General features: G+C 36.0%; 1 protein-coding gene across 11 annotated transcripts in view; it reads right to left on the bottom strand.

Moving 5' to 3' along the window:
• Positions 1-19,959, bottom strand: part of Pms1 (PMS1 homolog 1, mismatch repair system component) — a 108,318-nt gene that overhangs the window by 50,879 nt on the left and 37,480 nt on the right. For 10 of the 11 annotated variants that reach the window (XR_012447302.1, XM_074071261.1, XM_074071260.1 and 7 more), the window contains one exon: positions 16,298-16,400. The exons of the other annotated variant lie outside the window; for it this stretch is intronic. Coding sequence is in view for 9 of the 10 variants with exons in the window: in XM_074071261.1 (XP_073927362.1) it covers positions 16,298-16,400 (103 nt within the window). In the remaining variant the exon portion in view is untranslated. The remainder of the gene's footprint in view (positions 1-16,297; positions 16,401-19,959) is intronic. 11 annotated transcript variants of the gene reach the window in all.

Raw genomic sequence — 19,959 nt, 5'->3', positions numbered from 1 at the left:
AGCTGAAGTATCTTTAAAAACCTGCTGATATTCAAGTTACCTCGGAATGATGCTTATTCTGCATTTTAAAACACAGTTTGATCATATTTATTCTCATTATATACACTTATCCCCAAGTTTCCTTCATATTCTATACTAGTTGCCCTTCTACTTTCATGTCTTTTTTTTGTTAGTTTGTTTTAATCATGCTATATATGAGAGAAAAAATGAGATACTTGTCTTTCTGAGTCTGGCTTATTTTGCTTAAAATGATGATCACAGTTCCATTTTTTTTTTAAAGATGCAACAATCTACATGTTTAATGCAATTCCCATCAAAATTCCAATGACATTCATTAAAGAGATTGAAAAATCTACCACTAAATTTATATGAAAACACAAGAGGCCACGAATAGCCAAGGCAATACCCAGTCAAAAGAACAATGCAGGAGGTATCACAATACCTGACTTCAAACTATATTACAAAGCAATAACAATAAAAACAGCATGGTACTGGCACAAAAACAGACATGAAGACCAGTGGAACAGAATAGAGGACCCAGATATGAAGCCACACAACTATAACCAACTTGTCTTTGACAAAGGCGCTAAAAATATATGATGGAGAAAAGACAGCTTCTTCAACAAAAACTGCTGGGAAAACTGGTTAGCAGTCTGCAAAAAACTGAAACTAAATCCATGTATATCACCCTATACCAATATTAACTCAAAATGGGTCAAGGATCTTAATATCAGACCCCAAACTCTAAAGTTGGTACAGGAAAGAGTAGGAAATACTCTGGAATTAATAAAGGCAAGAACTTTCTCAATGGAACCCCAGCAGCTCAGCCACTAAGAGAATAGATAAATGGGACTTCATAAAACTAAAAAGCTTCTGCTCAACAAAAGAAATGGTCTCTAAACTGAAGAGACCATCCACAGAGTGGGAGAAAATATTTGCCAGCTACACATTAGACAAAGGACTGATAACCAGAATATACAGGGAACTTTAAAAACTAAATTCTCCCAAAATTAATGAACCAATAAAGAAACGGGCAAGTGAACTAAAGAACTTTCTCAAAAGAAGAAATTCAGATGGTCAAAAAACACATGAAAAAATGCTCACCATCTCTAGCAATAAAGGAAATGTAAATTAAAACCACACTAAGATTCCACCTCACCTATTAGAATAGTCATCATTAGCAACACCACGAACAACAGGTGTTGGCGAAGATGCGGGGCAAAAAGAACCCTCTTACACTGTTGGTGGGAATGTAAACTAGTACAACCACTCTGGAAAAAAAATTTGGAGGCTACTTAAAAATCTAAACATTGATCTACCATATGACCCAACAATGCCACTCTTGGGGATATACCCAAAAGAATGTGACACAGGTTACTCCAGAGGCACCTGCACACCCATGTTTATTGCAGCACTATTCACAATAGCCAAGTTATGGAAACAGCCAAAATGCCCCACTACTGATGAATGGATTAAGAAAATGTGGTATTTATACACAGTGGAATTTTATGCAGCCATGAAGAAGAACGAAATGTTATCATTCGCTGGTAAATGGAGGGAATTGGAGAACATCATTCTGAGTGAGGTTAGTCTGGCCCAAAAGACCAAAAATTGTATGTTCTCCCTCATATGCGGACATTAGATCAAGGGCAAACACAACAAGGGGACTGAGCTTTGATCACATGATAAAGCGAGAGCACAAAAGGGAGGTATAAGGATAGGTGAGACACCTAAAAAACTAGATAGCATTTGTTGCCCTCAATGCAGAGAAACTAAAGCAGATACTTTAAAGCAACTGAGGCCAATAGGAGAAGGGGACCAGGAACTAGAGAAAAGGTTAGTTCGAGAAGAATTAACTTAGAAGGTAACACACATGTACAGGAAATCAATGCATTTCTTCTCCCTGTATAGCTATCCTTATCTCAACTAGCAAAAACCCTTGGTCCTTCCTATTATTGCTTCTACTCTCTCTTCAATAAAATTAGAGATCAGGGCAAAATAGTTTCTGTCAGTTAGCGAGGGGTTGGGGAGGGAGAGGGAGGTGGCAGGGGGTAAGGAAGGGGGTGGGGGAAGAGGAGAGAAATGACCAAACATTGTATGCACATATGAATAAAATAAAAATTAAAAAAAAAGATGCAACATATGAGACTAAACACAGGATACTTGTCTTTCTGTGTCTGGCTTATATTATTTAACATGATCTCCAGTTCAATCCATTTTCCTGAAAACTTACATAATTTCATTTTTCTTAATGGGTGAATAATAACTCCATTGTGCACATATGCCATATTATCTTTATCCATTCATTCATTCATTGGTACCTAGACTGACTGGATATTATAAATAGATCCCAATAATCATGGTATCTCTACTATATGCTGCCTTTGATTCTTTTGGGTATACACTCAAGAATGGTATAGGTGGGTCATATGGAAGGTCTATTTTTAGTTTTGAGGAACTTCCATACTGATTTCCACAGTGGCTGCACTAATTCACATTCCTACCACAGTGTATAAAGCTCCCACCCACCCCTGCCTGTATCTTGAAATGGTTCCCTTATGTGCTTCTCTGGTAGTTTCAAAGTTTCAGGTCTTAAAGTCTTTGATCCATTTTGAGCTGATTTTTGTACAGAGCTGAGAGACAGAGATAACTTTTCAGTCTTATACATGTGGATATGCAGTTTTCCCAGCACCATTTGTGAAAAACAGATTTTCTTTTCTCCAATGTATGTTTTGACACCTCTGTCTGTCAAAAATCAAATGGCTGTGGCTGTGTGTGGGTTTAGTACTGGGTTCTCTACTATATCCCATTGTCTGTGTCTGTTTTTGTGCCAGTCCAAGCTGTTTTAACTATGGCTCTGCAGTATAATTTGAGGTTGGATATTGTGATACCTTGAACAATGCCTTTTTTGCTCAGGATTGCTTCGGCTATTCTGGGTTTTTCATGCTTAGAAATGAATTTTAGGATTATTTTTGATATTTCTGTGAAGAATGTAATTGGAATTTTGATGGGGATTGCATTAAATCTGTAGATGGTTTTCAGTAACAAAACTATTTTCAAAATATGACATCAACAATACATGAAATTAGAGCTGAGTATTTGTCAAGGCAATATACAACAGATAGGTTTTTAAAAACTATAGTCACCAGCTATTTCAGACTTATTAAATCAATCTCCCTATGTGATTTGAATATATGTATAGCCAGACTCAAAAACCATGGCACTGAGAAGTCAAAAATCAGTTTAGGTCTCTACTTTCCCATCTTGATATATGAACTCTCCACTCTGTATGTGCTTCCACCATTCTGATGCCATCACCCAGGAGATCCTCACCAAAACTAAGCCAATGCTAGTGCCAAGACGTTAAATCTTCCAAAATGTGAACCAAATAAGCCTCTTTTCTTTACAAGTTACCCAGCCTTGAGTATTTTTTTTGTTGTTGTCATAATAGAAAGCAGACTGACGTAGAATATTGGTAGTGAGAAGCAGGGTCATTGCTATAACTACACCTGAAAATGTGAAAGTACCACTGGAACTTGGTAGTGGGCAGAGGTTGGAAGAGTTTAGAGGCACTGGGTAGAAAAAGCCTAAAATATTATAATGTGACAACTTTGAAGAGCAGGAAACTAAGAACTAATTGCAAAAGGAAACAAGGATCCTATTGGAAATCGGAGTTAGAGACCACCCTTGTTATACCATTGTAAAGAACTTGGATACATTGATACATTGTGTACATACTTTAGAACTTTATGGGAAGCCAAATTTAAGGATGAAAGACTAGTTTATCTGGCAGACAAAGTTTCTAGCAAATGTACAGGAAGAATTTTTTGAATATTTTGCTCAAGAGCAAAAGGAAACAGAATTTTGGCAGAAAAAAAAAAAAAACCTGAAAAAATACACAGTCTGTTTATGGAAAGAGGAAAAAACATTCAGGAACAGCTGTGCAATTGCTTGTTAAAGAAGATACTTAGCAAGACAATAGGAAAGAGGCCTTGAGGGTTTCTTAGAAATCTTTAAGGCAGTACTTCTTAGCACATGCCTATAGAGACAAGGCCCAGGGACACCTCAGGGTGGTGCTAGTGAAGTCAGTCTGAGGCATGGTTAGAGTTGGCCCAGGTACCACTCATGACTATGGTCCATATTGGTGGCATCCATGTGGTACTGATCTTGAAGGTGTGCAATGTTAAGTACTGTGAAGTCATGACAACTTCCACCCAGATTTCAAATGAATACATGGGAAGCCAGGCAGAAGTCTGCAGCAGAGTCAGGGTACCGGCAAAGACCGTCAGCCTGCTGGTGCTGTGGGAGTACAAACACAGTGGGGCAATCAAGAGCATGCACCCAGAAAGGCAGAACAACCAGGCGCATGAGATGCCAATCTAGGAAAGCTCAGGTATCAGCATTCAACCCAAAAGTGCAGCTATGTGGCTTACGACCAGCAAACTCCTTGGGGGTATTAGTGGGTATGTTTTGCCCTTTGTGCACAGGATGCTAGAATTGTAGCATTAAAGTATGATGTATTACTCTGCTGGGGTTTGGTCTTGTTTTGGGCCTATTACTTCTATTTTTCCTTTCTGGAATAGGAATGACCTACCACTGTATCTTAGAAGTATGGAAATTGTTCTTGATTTTTCAGGCTCACAGCTGAGAACAGTTTGTCTTGAGTCTAAGATGAACTTTTGAATGATGTTGGAAGAAATTAAGTGTTGGGGCTATTGGAGATAAGACTGATTGTACTTTGTGGGAAAGATATGAACTTGGAGGTCAGATACTGAATGCTATGGTTTGGATGTGGTCAGACCACCATCAGTTGGAAGCTTGGCAATATTAAGAGATGGGGACCTAATGGGGTCATTAAGTCATTGGGGGCACTGCACTCAGAAGGACTTAAGGTAATTCTTGTGAGTCCTTGGTTGTTCTCTCAAAAGCAAGTTTTTGAGGAGCAGGCCTGGCCCCTCCCCAGTTTCTGGCTTCCTGTCTTGCCATGTCATCTCTTCTACCTGCATGTATTCCTGCCACTATGATACCATCTACCAGGAGGTCCTCACCAGAGCCAAGCTGATGTGAGTGCCATGCTCCTGAATCTCCTAAACGATGAGCTAAAAAAATTAGTGTAGGGGTTTTCAGTCTTGGCATAATTTACATTTATAATGATAATTTGTTTTCTGTACATTATAGAATATTTAGCATCATCTTTGGCCTCTTACCCACTAGATACCAGTAGCACTCTCCCCAGATGTGATAACCAAAAATGTCTCCAGATATTGCTATTTTCCCTCTGGAGGGCAAACCTGCCCAAGGTTGAGAAGAACTGATTTAACATATAAAAGCTAGCATCTTATTTTAAAAAATAGAATCAGATACAATACACTAAAATAAAAAATAGAATACATTATACATAATAATGGTAAATACTATTAAGAAACTCTTGTTTTGATTAGATTTATGTGAACTGGTTTGCTGTGTAAAATGTGTTTCTTACTGTGAATCATATTCAAAAAAGGCTAAAAGAAATTACAGTATGTCAATGTTTGTGATATTACTATAACAAAAAGCAAAAACATAAAAGAAATGGCAATCATAAGAGAACTGTAAAATTTATAAACCCTAACTCAAAATCACAAGCTCTAAGAGAATAAAAGGAAACAAATGGAGTAGTTAAATAAGTAGCAAAAGGAAATTTTCTAGAATTAAAGGCTTGAGTGCAAATTCCAAGAGCTTTCTGCATGTAAGACACCTTTTTTTTTTTTTTTTTTTAATGAAAGAAAGAAACCCTTTTTCACTGGAAATCCTAAAATTTAAGATCAGGAAAAAAATTTATAAACTTTCAGGACTAACACCAATTTTCCTGCCTATAACAGGAGACAGCCATGTCTATTTGATGACAGTAATAGAAAATAATCTCTAATCAAATGATGATTACTTCAAAATAGATTTCATGCCAAGATGAGAAAATAAATTTGGTAGGCAAAGAATCTTAAAAGCTAAATGTAAATGGTGAGATTTGCGATATAACTGCTAAATAATGATTCATGACATGAAAAAAACATAATGCAGGAGAACAGTTTGGGACCCAATGTTTAAACTTTATTAGTAATACTCGTTAGTTGGAGAAAAGGGGTAGGAGAGGAGACGGATAAAACATACACCCTACATAATGTAATCCGTGGCAACTCCTTCCTACCAATCTCCTTTCTGCTGTTCTCTAGCAGATCAAATTTGCTTCTACCTCAGGACCCTTCCCTAATGCTATGCACCGCTAACTCCTTTATCAACCTTCCAATCTCAGCCTAAATATGGCATCCTTAGAGAAACCATTCCTAAATACCCTACAAAGGATGCTTCTTCCAACCTGTAAACATTTTTTTATTTCTTCTTAGAAACGATCATTGTATGGAAAGACTTTCGACTGCCTACTCTCTCAAAATAGCATCTAACATTTTTGGAATCTCTAACTTCCTGGGGTCTCCACTACAGCTTTGGCTTTACTCTCACAGCTTCGCTGTTTGCAGGGACTCCAACCATGTCACACACTGCCTGCCACCCAAAGTTTTTCTTTGAAACTTTGGTAGAAGTCTCCATGACCCATAACTCTTGCATTCTTCAAAACCAGCATCACACAGATGATGCCAAGGTCTGCCACCAGCGCAAGCTGTCTTGAGTCCTCCTGACCACAGCTGCAGTGGCCTCTGAGAGCCTTGTTGACTGCGCTGAGACAGTCATGGGCAAGTAAGGCTCTCTTCTCAAAAGACTGTGGGAAAGTCTGAAACAAATTTTCATCTCTGTACCTCTCATGTGGTAATGGCTGAAGCCTTATAGCTTTCTAAGATTCTCTCTAGGGACCTTTCCTATTGTCCTGATGTAAAGCTCCTGGCTTTTATTAGTGGTAATCTTTCTAGCAACTTGCCTTGGCAAAAACTTCTTTCTGGGCAAACTGCAAGTTTTCCAAATTTTTCTATCCTCCTCCTCTTTGCTACCTATTCTTACTATATATTTGGCTAAAAGCCACCAATAATATTTATGCCACTGCCTGAACATTGTGCTGCCTTGAAATTTCCTGCCAGAAAAATGAGTTCATCACTTTGAAGCTCAGCTTCCTACAAAGTCTCAGGGCATGAATATAATGCAGCCAAATTATTTGCCCAGGGTATTGGGGAGGGAGTATCCAGTTTAATTCCCAATAAAGTATTTATTTCATTTGAAACTTTATGAGCTTAATTTTTACTGTGTTTCTATCAGCATTCTGGTTTCCTGATTCCTCAACACAATCATTTGTTAAGCCCCAAGTATAGCATTCTAGATCTTCTCTATCCTGATCATTCTAATTGTTCAAAACTCCTCCCACAAACCAATTCCAAGGATTTGCCACACTGCCAGGTATAGTTAAAGCAATGACCTCACTTCTTGATACCAATTTTCTGTGTTAGTCAGCTTCCTGTTACTTTAACAAAATACCTGAGACAATCAACTTAAAAAAGAGGAAAGGCTTATCTTGGTTCATAATTTTGGCGGTTTCAGTCTATGGTCAGCTAGGACCACTGCTTTTTGGACCTGTAGCAGTATATCATGGTGGGAGCGTGTGGCCAAGGAAGCTGCTTGTCTTGTGGTGGGCTGGGATGCAAAGAGGAGGGAATAGGGTTCCCAATAGCCCTTTGAATGGCATGCCCCCAATGAATGGAAGACCTCCCACTGGGAGCCAAACCTTTAACAAACAGGCATATAGAAGACATTCCAGATACAAACTATAGCACCTGCCCAACAAATTTCTCTGATGTAGTACTTTTCATTTATCTACTCAAATGCTCTAGTTTCATGATTTTGACCTTCAAAAAATTTTAATCTAACAGTTGTTTTTAAGCTCTCATTTATTAAATATGTCATCTGTGAGTTTGCTTATATTACTTTTCTTCTCTTAATTATGGATTTCATTTTCCTTTCTTCATGATCCTCAAGACTTTTATTTTTGTCAGACATTATGTATAGAAGAATAATAGATAATGAAGATAATATTTTTTCTCAAGGAAGCTCTTCGATTTCTATCAAGCAAGAGGAAGAAAGAACAGACTTCTAATTAGGAATTTATCTGGTTTGTGGCTGAGTTGCCTCTTCATTTAGTTCCAGTTCATCTCCAGTCACCAATGTGTTGAGGACAGAATTAATTGCCCTCTTCCAAACACTGCCTAACTCATTTTATGAAGCCAATATTACTCTCATTCCAAAACTAGACAAAGACACCTCCAAAAAGGAGAACTACAGGCCAATTTCCTTAATGAATATCGATGCAAAAATCCTTAATAAAATGGCAAACCAAATCAAACAACACATCAGAAAGATCATCCACCATGACCAAGTAGGCTTCATCCCAGGGATGCAGGGGTGGTTCAACATACGCAAATCTATAAATGTAATACAGCACATTAATAGAAGCAAAGACAAAAAAGAATCATCTCAATAGAAACAGAAAAAGCCTTCAACAAGAGTCAACAGCACTTCATGATAAAAACTCTAAGAAAACTAGGAATAGAAGGAATGTACCCCAACACTGTAAAGGCTATATGTGACAAACCTACAGCCAACATCATACTTAACGGTGAAAAACTGAAACTATTCCTCCTAAAATCAGGAACGAGATATGGGTGCCCACTATCCCCACTCCTATTCAACATAGTACTGGAATTTCTAACCAGAGCAATTAGGCAAAAAAAAAAAAAAAAAAAAAAAAGAAAGGAAAACAAATAGGTAAAGAAACTGTCAAAATATCCTTATTTGCAGACGAAAAGATCCTATACCTTAAAGACCCAAAAAACTCTACCCCAAAACTATCAGACAGCATAAACAGCTACAGTAAGGTGGCAGGATACAAAGTCAACTTACAGAAATCATTAGCTTTTCTATACACCAACAAGGAACAAACTGAGAAAGAATATATGGAAACAATTTCATTCACAATAGCCTAAAAAAAAAAAATCCCTAGGAGTAATTTAACAAAAGATGTGAATGACCTCTACAAGGAGAATTATGAACTCCTGAAGAAAGAGATCAAGGAAGACTACAGAAGATGGAAAGATCTCCCATGCTCATGGATTGGTAGAATCAACATAGTAAAAATGGCTACACTACCGAAAGCAATCTATATGTTTAATGCAATTCCCATCAAAATCCCAATGACTTTCATCGCAGAGAATGAAAAATCTATTCTAAAGTTCATTTGGAAACACAAGAGACCATGAATAGCCAAGGCAATATTGAGCAAAAAAAGCAATGCTGGAGGTATCACAATACCTGACTTCAAACTATATTACAAAGTAATAGCAATAAAAACAGCATGGTACTGGCATAAAAACAGACATGAAGACCAGTGGAACACAACAGAAGATCCAGATATGAATCCACACAACTATACCCACCTCATTTTTGACAAAGGTGCCAAAAACATACGATGGAGAAAAGATAGCCTCTTCAACAAATGTGGCTGGGAAAAGTGGTTATCCATACGCAAGAAACTGAAACTAGATCCATGTCTATCACCCTGTACTAGTATCAACTTAAAATGGATCAAGGACCTAAATATCAGACCTGAAACTCTGAAGTTACTAAAGGAAGGAGCAGGAAACACTCTGGAACTAATAGGTATAGGCAAGGACTTCCTCAATACCATCCCAGCAGCCCAGCAACTAAGAGAAAGGATGGACAAATGGGACTTCATAAAATTAAAAAGCTTCTGCACAACAAAAGATATGGTCTCTAAACTGAAGAGAGCCCACAGAGTGGGAGAAAATATTCATCAGCTACACATCAGACAAGGGACTGATAACTAGAATATACAGGGAACTTAAGAAACTAAACTCTCCTACAATCAGTGAATTAATTAAAAAATGGGCAACTGAACTTAATAGAACTTTCTCAAAAGAAGAAATTCAAATGGCAAAAAAAGCACATAAAAAAATGCTCACCATGTCTAGCCATAAAGGAAATATAAGTCAAAACCACACTAAGATTCCACCTCACCCCTGTTAGGATAGCCATCAGCAAAAACACCACCGACAACATGTGTTGGCGAGGATGTGGGGGAATAAGGAACCCTCATACATGCTGGTTGCAATGCAAGCTGGTACAACCACTCTGGAAAAAAAATTTGGAGACTTCTTAAAAATCTAAACATAGACCTGCCATATGATCCAGCAATCCCACTCCTGGGGATATACCCAAAGGAATGCAACACAGGTTACTCCAGAGGCACCTGCACACCCATGTTTATTGCAGCACTATTCACAATAGCCAAGTTATGGAAACAGCCAAGATGCCCCACTATTGCTGAATGGATCAAGAAAATGTGGTACTTGTACACAATGGAATTTTACTCAGCCAAGAAGAAGAATGAAATCTTATCATTTGCAAGTAAATGGATGGAACTGGAGAACATCATTCTAAGCAAGTTCAGCCAGGCTCCGAAGACCAAAAATTTTATGTTCTCCCTCATATGTGGACTTTAGATCTAGGGCAAATGCAGCAATGTGGTTGGACTGGGATCACATGACAAGGGCAGAACACATATGGGTGATACAGAAATAGGAAGAAAACCCAAAACATGAAAGCATTTGATGTCCCCACTCCAGAGGAGGTAACACAGAAACCTTAAAGCTACAGAGGTTATCATGAGAAGGGGATCAGTAACCAGGGAAAAGATCAATTAGAGATGAATCAACATGGGTCATAACATGTGTACACGAAAGCAATGCTAGGAATATTTCTGTATTGCTATCCTCAACTCAACTAGCAAAAACACTTTGTCTTCCTTATTAGGCCTCAACAAAACTAGTGATAACAAGGCAGAACAGCACCTGCCTGGAACTGAGGAGGGAAGGGGAGAGAGAGTAGGGGAGGGGGGGCAGGGGGGAGAAATGACCCAAACAAAGTATGCACATGTGAATAAATGAATTAAAAAAAATTGTCCTCTTCCTCTAGCAAGGGTTTACGACCTTTCTTTCTCTACCTCAGTTCTAACTTTCTTCATAATTACTTAGTCAGTATGTAGGGTGTACTGTCTCTGTAGAGGATCCCATATCTACTATTTCAGTCCACATGAGGCTACTAAAGTTCAGCTGAGACCTGGGGATGTATCTCAGTGGTAGAATTTTGCCTAGCATGTGTAAGTCCTGGGTTTGAAACTCAGCACCAAAAGAAAGTAGAAACTCAAAAAGCAGAGTAAATAAATAAATAAATATATTTAAAGTTCAACTGGTTTCTCCCAGTGCCATACAAGATCCCTTATCTATGGTAGACTTGATACTTTGTTCACCTTTGCCTCTAGACTCAGTTACTATGTATCTCAGTGGTAGAACTTTGCCTAGCATGTGTAAAGTCCTGGGTTTGAAACCCAACACCAAAAGAAAGTAGAAACTCAAAAAGCAGAGAAAATAAATAAATAAATACATATATATATATATATATATATATATATATATATATTAAAGTTCAGCTGGTTTCTCTCAGTGATAAGATCCCTTATCTATGGCAGACCTGATCCTTTGTTCACCTTTGCTTCAACTCAGTTACTGTTCTCAGGGATACAAGTGACAATCAGTTACTTTTTGTGCAGGAAGAAGTAGTCTTTCTCTTGAATTCAGTTCATTTAAGCTTTGCTGCAACAAAGTTCTTTCACAAATTTAAAGAAAACAAGTTTTTTGGTTTTTTTAAATTATGGGTTTGTTTGGGTTTTTTCCTCCTTCATGCTACACAGAGAGCAATGGTCTCTTGTATTTGTATCATCCTTCTCTTACTGAAAGGTTATACTTCTACACCTTCTTACCTATCATCATCAAATTCAAATTTCATGTTTTCTGAAAATCTTACTAACCCCCAGCCAGGTGGCTTCATTTTACTGCATTACTTATTTACTCATCTGTGGTCCTCCCGAGTATGAGCTCCTAGATAGCAAATTCAATGGTATCTGTGGCAGCTGTGAACAGATGGGAGAAGGCAGGCAAGCAAAAATCAATAGAGCAAAATGCAAACGTGCTTATGGTTTACGAAACTTTAAACATATAATTATGCTTTAAGGACCACACTATACCTAATCTATATATTCGTAAATTATTACTTCACTCAGAATACTGAGATGCAAATTATATGTTTGAATAAAATTTACTGGTAGAAGCAATTCCACTCCTAGGGATATACCTGAAGGAAAGTAAGTCAGATTACAATAAAGGCACCTGCACCCCATGTTTATTGCAGCACTGTTCACAAAAGCTAACTTTGGAAACAGCCAAGGTGCCCCACTACTGATGAATGGATCAAGAAAATAAGGTATTTATACACAATGGAATTTTATTCAGCCACAAAAAAGAATGAAATTTTGTCATTTGTAGGTAAATGGATGGAACTGGAGAACATCATCCAAACTGAAGTTAGCCAGGTTCAGAAGGCTAGAAGCCACATGTTCTCTTTCATATGTGGAATACAGACCTACTACAAATATAGCAATATTATGAAAAACAGGTTATGCTAAGGGGAGGTCACATAGGAAGGGAAGGGTAAAAAAGGAAGTGAAGGAGGTGAATGTGGTTGAAGAAGTGAATATGGTTCTATATAAGAATGAATACAGAATATTTAAACCTGCTGAAATCACCATAAGAAGGAGACTAAGCTCGAAAGAAGAAAAATAGAGGAGATGAACCAATTCGGATTATAATACATATAATACATGGAAATATCACAAGGAAACGCCATGCAGAGCTATCTTAAACAAATAAAAATGTCATTTTTTTTCTTTTTTCCTTTAAAATCAGAGAACAGCAGGGAAAAACAGGTCCTGCTGGTACGAGTGCAAGGGGGAGGTCAGGAAAGGGTGTGGAAGTGTGCATATAGTGCAAATATTGTATACACATGTAGGTAAATGAAAAAAATCAGAAATGTTGAACACTATTTCAGGAATGGAGGGAGGGGTAAAAAAAGGAGAATGATGGAGGGAGTCAATTCAAATATCATATATTTGATATATTACAAGAACTTTTGTAAATGCCACAATGTACCCCCACCCAGCACAACAAAAATATTAAAAATAAAGAAAGCTAATCTACAAAAAAAAAAAAAACTTACTGTAAAATGGACTTTTCTAATTTCAGATGAAATGTGTATCCCTAAAAATAAAAGTACTATGTAATATTGGTTAAAAGGGAGAAGGCTTCTGCATACTATCATGTTTTACAAGAGAACTGCTCAGCTCTCTAACTTTAGCACATTCTTCAAACACCAGAATTAAACTGCAGTCTTGTAATATGCTCCCTGCTATATTTTTACATGACCCTATGTTATGCCACTTATAAAGTCAGCTATTTATATTCTTAAAGGTAATGGCATCTGTGTATATGACAGTGTTCTTAAACTATTTCATTAATAAAGTTCCATTCTTCAAATAAGATGAAAAGATCTTTCAAGACATGCACAATTTCCCATAAAAGGAATTTACAAAAAACATGATTCTCTAATAGCAGGGTAAGGAGAGGAAATACCCTGATTAGAATGCTTTAAATATACTACTTTTGATATTCCTGGGAGAGAAGTACTAAAAGGTATTAAAAAAATTTGTCCAGGAGGGTAAATCAATTTAGAAGCATAATATTGATTTTCTAAGGTAAAGGAAACAGAAGTGAAAAATAGAAAAAGATATGACTAAAACAAATAATTTCATTAGTATTAGTAAAAATTTATGAGCTAGAGATTTATTCTACATTTCCTGCTAGCTTAAGAAAAATTAGGCACAGTGATATTTAAAATGGAAGTGAGGAGAAAATAAGGGCAATTAAAATGACAACTGTTAAACACATAAATGATTTTAAGTGGCTGAATTTATCCATAAAACAAATACCTACACCTAGGAAAACCAGAACTGGAATTCCTAGTAAACAATTTTTTTTTAATTGTTGTACTAGGTGGGAGCACATTGTGGCATTTACAAAAGTTCTTACAATATATCAAATATATCATACTTGAATTCACCCCCTCCACTGCTCTTCTTTATCCCTCCTCCCCCCATTCCTGAAATAGTTTCAACAGGTATTATTTTGCATTTACATACATGTGTACACAGTATTTGCACTGTATTCACCCTCCTACCCCCTTTTGCCACCATCTTCCCCTCCCACTAGTTTTTTTTTTTTTTTTTAAAGGAGTAACATATTTTCCTATGCCCAAAAAGATTTTGTTGTAAGTTGTTTCTGTACCTATGGTTATGCTATCTACAGATGTCATACCAGAGGATGATACGAAGAGTAACCGCTAAGCAAGGATGTTCACACCACAGCAGAAATCAATCTACAAGAACCTTAAATGCACAGGTATAAATTAGGATCGTTGAACTGTAGTTTTATCTTACACAGAAAATATTTAAATGGAAGCTAATGACAGCTGGTGAAATGTGAGTCTGTGATTCACTCATTCAAAAACTATCACCACTAAGCAATATAAACGTAAAAGGATTTTGAAAGTGTGTGTCCATTTTTACAATATGTCCACCTAGAGCAGTCTGAAATCAAGACTTTGTTTTGTTGCTGTTGTTTCCTAACCAACTGACTGTAATTAGATGAAAAAAGTGAGTTATGAAAGACAATTACTGGTTTTGCAACTACTGACCTTTCAAGTATGTTGTTTCTTAAGTACAAGGTATAAACTCAAGAAAACAGGACTCATTTATTGGTTATAAAACTTCCTTAATATGCATACCTGGTCTCACTTACTAAAAGTAGAAGACTGAAGTCAGCAAGAAAAGAAAAATCAACTAGCCAAAGGGCAAAGATCAGATAGAGTCCATATTTAAGGATTGTTATTTCATAGTTCCCACGGAGATGAACACAGTAAAGCATGAGAAGTATGAGTAATGCAGAGCCACTGACCATCAAGATTAGACTGGTTACTACTAAGATAAAAATAAATACTTTTAAGTTTTATAAGGTGACTAGATTACTTGAAAGTACTCTACTGGATAGTCACTCAAATACCTCCTAATGGTTTCCTAATTTGAACTCCTAAGATCTGACATCAGAGTATTTCTGAAGAGGAACCATATTTTATAAATTACCTTTGCTTTGTCCTAACCATCAACATACAATAAAAGAATTATAATCTATTATTTTTAATTAATATATATAATATTTACTATTATACAACAAACTAGTGATTAGTCCTGAGCTCATTTTTATTAACTGAATAAATAAAGTAGGGGGGGGGACTGCAAAAAACCACAGTATGTTTTCTTAGGAGTTCCTAATAGCCCTTTTTCCTATGGATACAAAAATGTGAATTCCTTATGGGCAAAAATAATCAGTAACTATTCTGAGTAATAGAGTTAAGACAATAAATATCAATGAAAATAGTAGTCATTAAGTACCCAATAATTTGGCATTAAAACTAAAGGGAAGAAGCCACAGAAAAAAATATAATGCTTTGATAAATTACAATGAGGAACCATAAAATTAAAAATGAACTTACAATACAGATCAGATAAGAAGGGTAACAACAACAAAAACCTACTATTCCCTTTTCACATGGAAGAATTCTTTTGAACATGACTCTAAAGAGCTACCTTTAATATTCTCTTTAATTATCCCACCACCAGAAATTAGGAATATGAAAAAGATTAAGGGATACATGTAAAACTCAAGGATAGAGATTTTGCCCCTTAGAAGTAAATAGTTTTTAGAGAAATTTGAAAGTATATCAATAAAATTACTTAAGTATATAAAACACGAAAAAAATTACAAGTAGGAATGACAGTATTTTTATTTGCCTTAATAAAAACAATGAGGAAGTAGATGAGGATATTTGAGAAAAGGACTTTGGCAGTAAGTTGGTAATTGTTAAAATTGAGCAGTGAGTACACTATTCTGTCTACTTGTGTTGATGGTTAATATTTTTCATAAATAAACCTTACTATTGTAATCATGTATCTTAATGCTGTGGTTTATTATCATTACTACAAATTAATGATGTTTTAGGTATTTCAATAAAATCTTATCACATATAAAGATGACACTGGAGAATCCAGCAATAGGAAAAAAATGCTCTTCCAGCTTTTCCAGAAGAGTGGATCCACAGTTATTTACCATCTCTCACACACTTCCTCTTAAGAACTCCATATACTTATAGGGTTTACAGCTAACATCTGAATGCTTACTTGAAAGTTAACTAGACTTTATCAGAACAAGTCCAAAACAAAACACTTAAATTCAAGGAGTAACTTTGCTTTTAACAAACAAGACAGAAAATGTGAAAATGCTATAAAATGCTACTCTCTTACCTTGACCAAGATGTGAAGGTTTTTGAGAAAGTATGTGGCCACTGCCATCTAAAATATACTGGGTGCTAAAATTATCAACAGCTGTCCTTGTTGTTATTAAAACCTAGAAATTAAAAAAATCTTGTAATAAAAATATCATTTTTAATATTGCAATGGGTTCATTATAAAGTTAGAATTGAAATAATTATCTATTTAATTAATATTGAAAAAACTTTTGGTATGTCTTATGACCACTTCTCTTATAAAATACTTCTAGTAAACAATATATTTTTTATGTTGCAAACATTGATTTTTGAGTACTTTAAACACTGAAGCACAAATGAGTATACTTCCAAAGGCTCTTTGTAGTATATTCATTATATAACTAACACCTGTAAAAGCAAATATTCCAACTGGATTAAGGGAGTGTAGTTTTAATAGACTATTATGATAAATTTGAGAACAAATGAATAATTCTTGAAGTAATCATTCCTTCCTCTTTATACACTGCGTAGATGTTCACATCTACATTTCAAGATTATAATTTAAACCTTTAAATTATACACACATATATATTTAAGGACATTTTTTCTTAAACCCAAGTTTTAATATAAAAAGCTTCAGCATAAATCAAGACGAGGATTTCATAAAGAAAATATTTCCTCAGGATATTAGTCATAGAAATATAAGTTTATAAATGCAACAATGCACCCCTACCCAGCACAACAATAAAATTAAAAAAAAAAAGTTTATACTCTTTTTGAACTACCCTCATCCTGTTTACTTACTTTGTGAGATTAGTAGGAGAATGTAACAATAGTAAAACACGACTTTGTACAAAGTAACAAAGGTGGAAAACAGGAAAGCAAGATTGACTAGGAAGAGAGTAGCCACAAAAGGGTGAGCAGCAGAGACCCAAAATTGAGAGTAATCTTTCTTGGTCACCCTTGGACTAAGCAGAGCTGAAATATATCTGAGTAGTTTAGAAACCACAAAGATCTGGCTCTACCACCAGAAATCCTCTGGGTCCAGTTGGGTCTACATTTGACAGTTCTGTGACTCTGTCCTAATCAAGCAGACTTATAGGCCATATGGCCCTATGAAACAATGTGGGAATCATGCAGAGAATATCAAAACCACACACACACAAAAAAATATGGCTCTTCTAGCTCAAAATACTAGTAGAATCTATTAGATTCTCTCTGTGAGTGAAGTCCATAAAATTACCTTTACTAGGGATATTTTGTCAAACTGCTACTTCTGTGATAACTATTCCCCCAAAAGTTGTGTCTAAAACAAACTTGTAAGCTTCTATGCACTTTTAAGTGACTGTTCTACATGGTTTGAAAGTTGTATAATTTTTTTTAAAGTTTCCTGATAATTAATCTTAATCTTTCCTGCACATTCCAACTATAATGTATCCAACAGCAATTTACTCAGGTAAAGTTTATTTTAAATAAAGATGACAGAAATTGCTAGAACTCTGTTTTATTTAATTATTCCACAATCGTCCCTTTAAAAATACAATTCTACATTTAACCAACCACTTCTCCAAAATGCCAAGGTCAACTGAATTCTATTTCTATTCTCCAAAGGGCTTGCCACCTGACCTGAAGCTGGTGTCACTGAACAGAGGCAACCCTGGAACTCTGAGTTCCAGTGCTAACTCTGCCAGTGGCTTTTAGATGGTCTTGAATGGTGATGATAAGATGAAGATGATGCTAATACTTTATAAGGTTACATGGGATTTTGCTTTGACTACTTCAAAGCACTTTGTAAGATATAATTTGTTCATTCTTTAAACATATTAATGAATAGTAAATACACTCCAGCTTAGATGAATAGCCTTTTCACTAAAAAGTGAAATAGGACTTTAGTGCTTATAGTGTTATATTTATGTTAAAATTAAAAAATAGGATACAATATATTTTCCAACAATAAAATTTTATAACTTAAAATTTGTAGGGCACTATAAAAATTTACTTAGAGACACAGGACAATTCACAGCTAAAGACGGTGAATGAAAACACAAATAAGCATGTTTCACAAATTCATGAAATACAATGTGTTCCTCAGAGGAAGGAATTGTATTGTATTTCAAGAGTTAATTTCATCATATGACCCTGTGTCCTGGGCAGGAAACTTTCTCTTGGACTAGATGCAGGTTGAGAATGTGTTAGCTTAGCTGTGCAGCAGCTAGCACTTGAACCCACAATAACACCATCACCAGAGGCATTTCCAATATTACAAACGACTACGGGTGAGTCTTAAGAGATACTGAAGAATGGTAATGAATGAGTCCAGTGATGTCAAGAGAAGAAATAATGAAAGCCAGTATTTTAAACAGAGAAGTTTTAGAATTCTTTAGAATACCTTAGGGGTCCTGTTAGCTGTCAGTTGTTAAAAACTGACCTAATTTCAAGGAATTACATTACTATAAGATTAAAATTATATAAAACATTTACACTTTAGGTAAACACAATTGTCCCTCAAAGTTTAACTAAAAACGTAAATAAAAATATGACAAAGCCTTATTTTTTTAAGGGGGGGAGCGGTAGGGCTGACCTTTCTTTTTTGGGGGGGCCATACAGAGATTGAACTCATGGCCTTCTATATACCAGGCAAGTGCTCCACCAGTAAGCTATACCCCTAGCCCAAGACTGACTCTGAATGAACACTTCTGGACAAAAATACAAGTCTGAAAATTAAGATAGTCTTTATGATTGAGACAGTTGGAATATGGACTTTTGTTTGAATTACTTAAATGTCTTTTTCTTTCTGCATGTTGACTATGTCTACCTGCCTGAAAAGAGATAAATACTAATGTAAGTGCTCTGACTTCAAAACTTATAACCAGATACCTCACTATGAGGAAACCAGCAATACAGGGCAGGCTTTTCTCCTTCTGGCAGAGTTCTATTCCTTGTCGAGAGACTACATTTAAGAATATTCCAACTGCTTCAAAAAGGTCCATATCTACTCTGACTAAAGCTCTACCACCATGGCCATGAAGAACGTAAGAGGAACCCTACACTGAGAAAAAGGAGTTAGGATCATTTTCTTGGCCTAGAACCATCCAAATGATGCTGTGGGGTTCTTATCCCTTTATACCCACCCCGCCTTTACAACAGAATGGTTTAGGGCTACCCTCTAAGTCACGGAGACTTAATAATATATAAAACAAAAACAAGCCTGCAGATCCTCTTTATCACAACATTATATATGAAGAACTCGACAGGTCAAATAATACAAAGAACACTGAAACAACTTTAAAAATGGTGGCTGCATGAGTCAACAGGTGAGTGTTATACAGAGGAGGTCTTGGCAACTCACTCTCATGAGAGAAAAACAAGAAAAAATAAACTTATGCTACAGAATGAGGCTCTATAAATTTAGTTTCTGAAATGATTTCCTAAAAGTGTGGAGGAGTCTGCATAAACTCTGCATGTTGAAATGAAATACAGCTTGCAGAGAAGGGAATAAACAAGTCTCATAATTGCTTCATCTGTATGATACAGATACCTACTTTTTCACATTTAGGTCCAAAGCAGAAATAACTTTCACTTGTATGTTATTTGACAACCTTCAAGATACTTTATTTGATCCTCACATCATTCTCCTCACTTTACAGATAGAAAAAAATAACTATCCAAAAAGTCTGTTTTGTAAATTTGGCCATGCCT

The sequence above is a fragment of the Castor canadensis genome, chromosome 4 (genome assembly GCF_047511655.1).
Source record: "Castor canadensis chromosome 4, mCasCan1.hap1v2, whole genome shotgun sequence".
Classification (NCBI taxonomy): Eukaryota; Metazoa; Chordata; class Mammalia; order Rodentia; family Castoridae; genus Castor; species Castor canadensis.
The sequence above is the reverse complement of the archived record's forward strand: the minus strand, read 5'-3'. Positions and strand labels throughout refer to the sequence as shown.